Source organism: Amblyomma americanum, chromosome 9 (assembly GCF_052857255.1).
Source record: "Amblyomma americanum isolate KBUSLIRL-KWMA chromosome 9, ASM5285725v1, whole genome shotgun sequence".
Classification (NCBI taxonomy): Eukaryota; Metazoa; Arthropoda; class Arachnida; order Ixodida; family Ixodidae; genus Amblyomma; species Amblyomma americanum.
Genome location: NC_135505.1, coordinates 146,254,907 through 146,263,858, shown reverse-complemented (window position 1 = coordinate 146,263,858; position 8,952 = coordinate 146,254,907). Strand labels below are relative to the sequence as shown.

At 49.4% G+C, this 8,952-nt stretch overlaps 1 protein-coding gene across 4 annotated transcripts; it reads right to left on the bottom strand.

Moving 5' to 3' along the window:
• Positions 1-2,012: 2,012 nt before the first annotated feature.
• On the bottom strand, positions 2,013-8,193 carry LOC144105712 (uncharacterized). Of its 4 annotated transcripts, none has more exons than XM_077638818.1 (4): positions 7,483-8,193; positions 5,458-7,312; positions 5,053-5,287; positions 2,013-2,330 (listed from the first exon to the last, which is right to left on the bottom strand). In XM_077638818.1, exons 3-4 carry the CDS (start codon positions 5,176-5,178, stop codon positions 2,070-2,072), a joined length of 387 nt encoding a protein of 128 aa, XP_077494944.1. In that variant the 5' UTR covers positions 5,179-5,287; positions 5,458-7,312; positions 7,483-8,193; the 3' UTR covers positions 2,013-2,069. The 4 variants fall into 4 exon arrangements, with proteins under 4 accessions (XP_077494944.1, XP_077494942.1, XP_077494941.1 ...); XM_077638816.1 differs by having other exon boundaries at positions 5,053-5,692; positions 5,863-7,312; XM_077638815.1 differs by having other exon boundaries at positions 5,053-6,097; positions 6,268-7,312.
• Positions 8,194-8,952: the final 759 nt, after the last annotated feature.

The window sequence follows — 8,952 nt, the reverse complement described above, 5'->3', positions numbered from 1 at the left end:
TTGGTCATTTCGCCTTCATTTTAATCAGCTCATAGTTACAACGGAGGCAGCCTCAGGTAAGCAGAAATTAGGCGTTAAAGAAAGACCCGTTAAGCCTCATGCCGATTTTAGGACATTCGAAGAAGAATTCCTAAAGCCGTTCATGGTTGAGCCACTTGTGCACGAGTGACTAACTCAGGCGAGTGAGCATTCGGCGGCAGGTGGCGTCACAGACGCTTGCCATTTCCTAACTGCAGCGCGCTCCCATTAGACTCCATGAAAAATGAGTCGCCGATCGCCAGCAGTTTCGTCGTTTCATCAAATTTGACACATTTGCCGATGGAATAAAAGCAAACTTTCCTGTCAGAAATTTGGTCTGTTTGCCTTCCTTTTATTCAGCTCATAGTTACAACGGAGGCAGCCTCAGGTAAGCAGAAATTAGGCGTTAAATAATTGACCCGTTAAGCCTCATGCCGATTTTAGGACATTCGAAGAATTCCTAAAGCCGTTCTTGGTTGAGCCACTTGTGCACGCGTGACTAACTCAGGCCAGTGAGCATTTGGCGGCAGGTGGCGTCACAGACGCTTGCCGTTTCCTAACTGCAACGCGCTCCCATTGGACTCCATGAAAGTGAGTCGCCGATCGCCAGCAGTTTCGACGTTTCATCAAATTTCACACATTTGTCGATGGAAAAGAAGCAAACTTTCCTCTCAGAAATTTGGTCTGTTTGCCTTCCTTTTATTCAGCTCATAGTTACAACGGAGGCAGCCTCAGATAAGCAGAAATTAGGCGCTAAAGAAATGACCCGTTAAGCCTCATGCCGATTTTCGGGCATTCCAAGAAGAATTCCTAAAGCCGTTCTTGGTTGAGCCACTTCTGCACGTGTGACTAACTCAGGCCAGTGAGTATTCGGCGGCAGGTGGCGTAACAGACGTTTGCGCTTTCCTAACTGCAGCGCGCTCCCATTAGACTCCATGAAAAATGAGTCGCCGATCGCCAGGAGTTTCGTCGTTTCGTCAAATTTCACACATTTGCCGATGGAATAAAAGCAAACTTTCCTGTAAGAGTTTTGGTCTATTCGCCTTCATTTTATTCGGCTGATATTCACAACGGAGGCGATCTCAGTTAAGCAGAAATTAAGCGCTAAAAAAATGACCCTTTAAGCCTCATGCCGATTTTCGTGCACTCGAAGAAGGATTCCTTCCTGGTTGAGCGGTTGAGTCACTTGTGCACTCGTGAATAACTCAGGGCAGCGAGTACTCGGAGGCAGGTGGCGTCACAGACGCTTGCCGATTTCTATCGGTTGTGCGCTCTCATTAGACTCCATCAAAAAGCAGTCACTGATCGCGAGCGGCTTTGTCGTTTCTACACTTTTTCTGATGAGTGGCATTAATAAAGGCCAAAGCTTGTTATGATGTTTGGAAAGTCATGTTCAGCGCATACAACTAAGTGTCAGTGCAAGGGAGGCCGTAGATACTTGGAATTAGGCACGAGTGATTTGGGCGATTTTTCTATTGAAGTCTTCCGCCCCTGTGGCGATTGACACCTATTGAAGAATCCTGGTTGAGCTAAATTCGAGCTTTTGAATTTCTTGGAAGTTTAAGTGGGTGGGTGGCGTTAGAGACGCAAATGCCTCAGGCTTGAAAGCGCGCTCCAGTTCCCATTCCGTACAGGGCACTAGCTGATAGCTCTCACTTCTGTGGGGCTGAGTCGGCTTTGTGGCACCAAGTGCGCTCACGATTAGAAGCAATTTTGAGGTTCGGTAAACTAATTATGAGTCAACATTTCTTACGCGCAAATTTACTTGTATTTAGAAAAAATTCCAGTTACATATGCCGGTACCTACTCTCGGCAGTTTGTAAATATTGGAGTGTTTTCATATTCTATCTTATTTCGTCAGTCGTGCATTGGGACCTGTGTGTTGTATGCTATCAACCACGGCAGGCTCAAGCTGACTGGATGCCAGCGAACAATAGGCCTGTGGTTGAATACTCACCAAACAGATTAGTTTTAGGGAGGACATTTTATTAGAAAATTTATTATGCGATGTGGAAACCACCCAGGGCGAGACTTTATTAATGAGGGTCAGGTTAGAATGATGGCTGCATTTCGTGCTTGCTTGGTGTAGTCTTTAGGAGGCAGGCTTTCACATGACGTACTTTCGACGCTCCTCCCTTCTTGGGCTGTTGCCTTGTGGGGCCGGCCCATTGGCTCGCTTCGGGACGGGTGGTGACGGTAGACACGAGCAGAGCTTGGAAGCGGTGGAGATCTTGGCTGCTCGGGTCTGAAGATGTGTAGCGAGCAATGTCGGGCGTTCGACCAATATCCGCCGAAGTGGACGACCAGACGAACTGGGGAAGAAACAAAACTGACGATCGATTTCTATAGTGAGGCCAAATGCGAATTAGGTACGTTAGCACTTCGGAGTTTACTGCGGTTCCAGTGTTTGGATCCGTTGTTCACAGTTTGAACTTGTTCGGATAGCGATAGTGGGTTAATGCGCATATACGTGAAATTGGTCATTCTCTGCTTTGCATTCATAGACAGCTGGGAGTCCCGGTACAACCCTTGGCGCAAAGGTGCAGCTGTTAAGTGATGCGGCATTGCACTGCGATGACAGCTGCGGCCATCGGTGGGGTCTACGATACCCTGGTTGCGCTTCCGAAGCAACCTCTCGCGATCAGTCATTAACTGAGCTCCCACCTGCCACGGCCCGGTGGGCACAATGTGCATATATATAGATATAAAAAAATGTCTCACAAGAAAAAGGGACTGCATCGCAGCAGAAAACTTTCACCAACTAACTCGCGCTGGGCTGCTCGCAAAACACCTCCAAAATATACAAAACGGTCCTAAGAAATGCCGGAGACCATTTCCTGTGTAACACCGTACCGGACATGCTACAAACAAATCCTAGAATATTATTACGAGTCATTAATTCCACAGCTAGCAATCCTATCGTTTTTTATAAATTCGCATGCTGACCCATTTGCGTAATTGAAAGGTACTTTTGTTATTTTTCCATCTTACATCTGCATTCGTCATCCATATATACATAATCATGGTTACTTTGTGACGACCCCAATGACTGTACCCAGCTGGTGTTTTTCGGTTAATTAATACTCTCAACGATCGATACGATTCGTTAATACGATAAGATTTCGTTAATACTGAATTCTTAAAAATACTTGTATCTATAGCTCAGATCTTTTAATTTTCATATTTCAACAGTCAATGGACACAGGCACACTACCTGGAAAATGAAAAATTATGAAGATCGTCCCACTTCACCAATCTGGGAGCAAGACTTCTGCTGCTGATTATCGCCCCATATGTATCTATGTTGTAAACTGCTTGAGAATATACACTTTGAAACTTTATCGAGGGCCATTCGTTTTTCTCGTCTGGTCAACATGATTTCCGCAAGTCATGCATATTACACTCGACAAATTTCTTTCGCAAAAAACTTACACCACATACTTGACAAGTCATCAGTCGTTGATTGCATTTTAGACCTCTCGGAAATTAGTTGATCAATTTTTCCATCATTTCCTTCTTCATAAATTATGCCACCTAAATACTGACAATCACTTCTTAAAATAGATGGAATGCTGCCTCATTAATCGTTCACAATTTGTCGCCGCTAACGGTTACAACTCATCATTTGTTAACGTACTTTCTAGTGTTCCTAATTTATATCAATGATCTTCCTTCTTATCAGTCATCTAACATACATTCAATCGCCGATGACTCATTTTTCGCGAGATTAAGGACGATAATGATAGTAACATTCTACATGGCATCCTTACAGCTATAGATAATTGGTGCAGTCAGAGGGTAATTGCTTTTTGGCCCCTGCACCCCCCCCCCCCCCCAAACCCCACAGGGAAACGCACAGAAAACGATATAAGCACAGTGACAGCAACCTCGGATTTGTGGCTGGGATTAGCCCCACTGCTTATAACAAGATTACAGGCAGAGGCATTTCGTGGCTTCCATGGAACTAAACATTAACGAATGCAACGTCATGCGTGCATCCCGTACTGCTAATCCTTCTTCCTTATTCCGTCTATATGACATTGCACTTGAAAGTGTGAATTCTTAATTGTACATACGCATTCACATTACATTTAACCTAAATTGAAAACTTCACATTGATTACATAATGACTAACGCTGACAAAACTTTACCTTATCTGCGATGTAATTTTTCTCGCGCAGCGTCGTCCTTGAAATAAGTTCTTCAAAAAACATTAACACTTCCAAAGCTAGAATACACAACAGCATTCCGGGATCCTAGCCATGAATACTTAATTACTTCACCTGAATGTGTTCAAAATAACCCCACACGTTTCATTTTTTCTAACTCTAACCGAGGAGCAAGTATAACTGAACTGAAAGCTAATTGGAGTCTTAAAGCATTGGCTTCGTGACGAAAGGTTTAACGGCTAACCCTATTTCGCAAGTTATATTATCCTTCCAGTCTACACAGCAATTTCTTTTATAGAGCCTATAACATATAGCGTGGCGTTGATCATCCCCACAAAGTTGCCATCAACTTATCCGAAATTTTTTTTTCTTACGCTCATTTGTCCCCAGTACTTATAATAAATTGAACGATCTTCGTAATGAATGGCAGCACTGACACGATGTCCACGCACATTCACCTGCGTCACCTCTTTGTCCCGCAGGTGCTGGCGCTCGTACCTTTCAGTCCGCAGGCTGGTGCATGTGTTGGCGCGAGATGAGCTATTAGGAGCATCCTCCTGCCAGTACCACGCCACCTCATCCCTGGCACGTACCAGATCCCGTTCCTGTATACCGACCGCACCCCAGTCCGCTGCCTCGCTCGAGTAGGCCCAGTGCCTTATTTATCCTCCTTCAGGCTGGCCTGCATTGGAATACTGCACAAAAGCTGGTTTTACTTACTGTCCAAGTATGGCACATGTGCCACTCTACCCACTATAACCAGCATATCTAAGTCACCGGAGCGTCCATACTACGTAAGGACAGCACCACCACCCACCACACTTATAGGCTCGGCAGCATTGCAACGATGTCCACGTACACTCACCTGCGTCACCTCTTCGTCGCGAAGGTGCTGACGCTCGTGCCTTTCAGTCTGCCGGCTGGTGCACGTGTTGGCGCGAGATGAGCCACCAGCAGCATCCTCCTGCCAGTACCACGCCATCTTATCCATGGCACACCTGCACCTGTTCCTGTATACCAACCGCACCCCAGTCCGCTGCCTCGCTCGAGTAGGCCCAGTGCCTTATTTATCCTCCTTCAGGCTGGCCTGCATTGGAATACTGCACAAAAGCTGGTTTTACTTACTGTCCAAGTATGGCACATGTGCCACTCTACCCACTATAACCAGCATATCTACGTCACCGGAGCGTCCATACTACGTAAGGACAGCACCACCACCCACCACACTTATAGGCTCGGCAGCATTGCAACGATGTCCACGTACACTCACCTGCGTCACCTCTTCGTCGCGAAGGTGCTGACGCTCGTGCCTTTCAGTCCGCCGCCTGGTGCACGTGTTGGCGCGAGATGAGCCACCAGCAGCATCCTCCTGCCAGTACCACGCCATCTTATCCATGGCACACCTGCACCTGTTCCTGTATACCAACCGCACCCCAGTCCGCTGCCTCGCTCGAGTAGGCCCAGTGCCTTATTTATCCTCCTTCAGGCTGGCCTGCATTGGAATACTGCACAAAAGCTGGTTTTACTTACTGTCCAAGTATGGCACATGTGCCACTCTACCCACTATAACCAGCATATCTACGTCACCGGAGTGTCCATACTACGTAAGGACAGCACCACCACCCACCACACTTATAGGCTCGGCAGCATTGCAACGATGTCCACGTACACTCACCTGCGTCACCTCTTCGTCGCGAAGGTGCTGACGCTCGTGCCTTTCAGTCTGCCGGCTGGTGCACGTGTTGGCGCGAGATGAGCCACCAGCAGCATCCTCCTGCCAGTACCACGCCATCTTATCCATGGCACACCTGCACCTGTTCCTGTATACCGACCGCACCCCAGTCGGCTGCCTCGCTCGAGTAGGCCCAGTGCCTTATTCGTCCTCCTTCAGGCTGGCCTGCACTGGAATACTGCACAAAAGCTGGTTTTACTTACTGTCCAAGTATGGCACATGTGCCACTCTACCCACTATAACCAGCATATCTAGGTCACCGGAGCGTCCATACTACGTAAGGACAGCACCACCACCCACCACACTTATAGGCTCGGCAGCATTGCAACGATGTCCACATACACTCACCTGCGTCACCTCTTTGTCGCGAAGGTGCTGACGCTCGTGCCTTTCAGTCTGCCGGCTGGTGCATGTGTTGGCGCGAGATGAGCCATTAGCAGCATCCTCCTGCCAGTACCACGCCATCTCATCCCTGGCACACCAGATACTGTTCCTTTATACCGACCACACCCCAGTCCGCTGCCTCGCTCGAGTAGGCCCAGTGCCTTATTTATCCTCCTTCAGGCTGGCCTGCATTGGAATACTGCACAAAAGCTGGTTTTACTTGCTGTCCAAGTATGGCACATGTGCCACTCTACCCACTATAACCAGCATATCTACGTCACCGGAGCGTCCATACTACGTAAGGACCGCACCACCACCCACCACACTTATAGGCTCGGCAGCATTGCAACGATGTCCACATATACTCACCTACGTCACCTCTTTGTCGCGAAGGGGCTGACGCTCGTGCCTTTCAGTCTGCAGGCTGGTGCATGTGTTGGCGCGAGATGAGCCACTAGCAGCATCCTCCTGCCAGTACCACGCCATCTCATCCCTGGCACACCAGATCCTGTTCCTGTATACCGACCGCACCCCAGTCCGCTGCCTCGCTCGAGTAGGCCCAGTGCCTTATTCATCCTCCTTCAGGCTGGCCTGCACTGGAATACTGCACAAAAGCTGGTTTTACTTACTGTCCAAGTATGGCACATGTGCCACTCTACCCACTATAACCAGCATATCTACGTCACCGGAGCGTCCATACTACGTAAGGACAGCACCACCACCCACCGCACTTATAGGCTCGGCACCATTGCAACGATGTCCACGTACACTCACCTGCGTCAGCTCTTTGTCGCGAAGGTGCTGACGCTCGTGCCTTTCAGTCCGCCGGCTGGTGCACGTGTTGGCGCGAGATGAGCCATCAGCAGCATCCTCCTGCCAGTACCACGTCATCTTATCCATGGCACACCTGCACCTGTTCCTGTATACCGACCGCACCCCAGTCGGCTGCCTCGCTCGAGTAGGCCCAGTGCCTTATTCATCCTCCTTCAGGCTGGCCTGCACTGGAATACTGCACAAAAGCTGGTTTCACTTACTGTCCAAGTATGGCACATGTGCCACTCTACCCACTATAACCAGCATATCTACTTCACCGGAGCGTCCATACTACGTAAGGACAGCACCACCACCCACCACACTTACAGGCTCGGCAGCATTGCAACGATGTCCACGTACACTCACCTGCGTCACCTCTTTGTCGCGAAGGTGCTGACGCTCGTGCCTTTCAGTCCGCCGGCTGGTGCACGTGTTGGCGCGAGATGAGCCATCAGCAGCATCCTCCGGCCAATACCACGCCATCTTATCCATGGCACACCTGCACCTGTTCCTGTATACCGACCGCACCCCAGTCGGCGGCCTCGCTTGAGTAGGCCCAGTGCCTTATTCATCCTCCTTCAGGCTGGCCTGCACTGGAATACTGCACAAACGCTGGCTTTGGGTCCTGTCCAAGTACGACGCATGTGCCACTAGGTGTGACGCATGTGCCCCATAATAACCAGCATGTCTACGTGACCGGGGCGTCCATGCTATTTTAGGACAGCACCACCGGCCACCGCAGCCTGAACGTATCAGCATCCCCTGCAGCATCTGCCCTACTTGATCCTACTTCTCCGTTTCTTCACGCAACGCCTTTGGATCCTCCTCCTTGGCAGCATGCCCAGGTGAACGACAACCGACCCCCACGTGTCACGCGCAACGCTCTTCGTTTAGTGAGGGAAACAGAGCCTGCTCTCCCAGCAGACTCCATAGGCACAGTTAAAGCTTACGTGGACGCAACCGCAAAAGATCAGGTGTTGCACACCAGTCTCCTCTGTCCAGCTAATCCAATCCACGACAGATATGCTCCTACTTCAGAGATGCCGCTTCCGTCTGTTTTAGCACCGCTCATTGCCATTCGTGACGTTTTCTCCACTTTAAAGGACCTCCTCTACACTCCACTGAACTGCCTTCTATATACAGACTCAACACAAGCAGTAGGGGCTCTACGGCGCGTAGCCTGACCCCTGGAAATTGTTGTCGATGTGCACACCATCGTGAAATGATATCCATGTCCTGTCCTAATTAAAAGGCTGGACGCAATAAGCACCATCTGAGGGATGCGGGCAGTGCGTTGCATTCGCTGGAAGTGGCATACCTGCTTCCTATACTGAAATTATCCGCAGGAGACGCCGTTCTACTTAAAAAGGAATTTCTCTGCCGCTCCACGCGTGCTTGAATTCCACCGTGTGGATTCAACCTTCCTGGCGATTTAACTCGCCGTGAAGAGGTGGCGTTTAGGAGAATCAGGAAGGATACTGCGCTAACGCCGGCGGTCAGGGCTTCCTTAAAATTCCGAACTGACCCTTTTCCCCCGCTTCTGCTACTTACTCGACGTCATGTCACTTTATGCTAACTCGCCCTGGACTTTGGCAGGCACGCAAGCGACACTTGGGCATTCAGAGTTACCACCCTCGCCGACCACCAGACACTAGAATCTGGACCGATGGGTCCCAATACCGGGCCTTGTTGGCATTTCTAGCCGACACCGGCTTGCACATGTACTTATAACACTCTTATGTCGAAGGGCACATTTGCGAAAAAAAAGACCCCCCCCCCCCCCTTTCAGATAAGGTACACTAGGGTTTTCAGTGGGACAAGCACATACAAACAGAC

What these genes read in the sequence shown, in the direction of transcription:
- LOC144105712 (XM_077638818.1), bottom strand. Translation starts at nt 5,178, where the DNA reads ATGGATAAGATGGCGTGGTACTGGCAGGAGGATGCTGCTGGTGGCTCA. An exon ending in GCGACGAAGAGGTGACGCAG is followed by an intron (nt 2,331 to 5,052) that starts GTGAGTGTACGT and finishes TTTCTTCCCCAG; the next exon opens with TTCGTCTGGTCGTCCACTTC.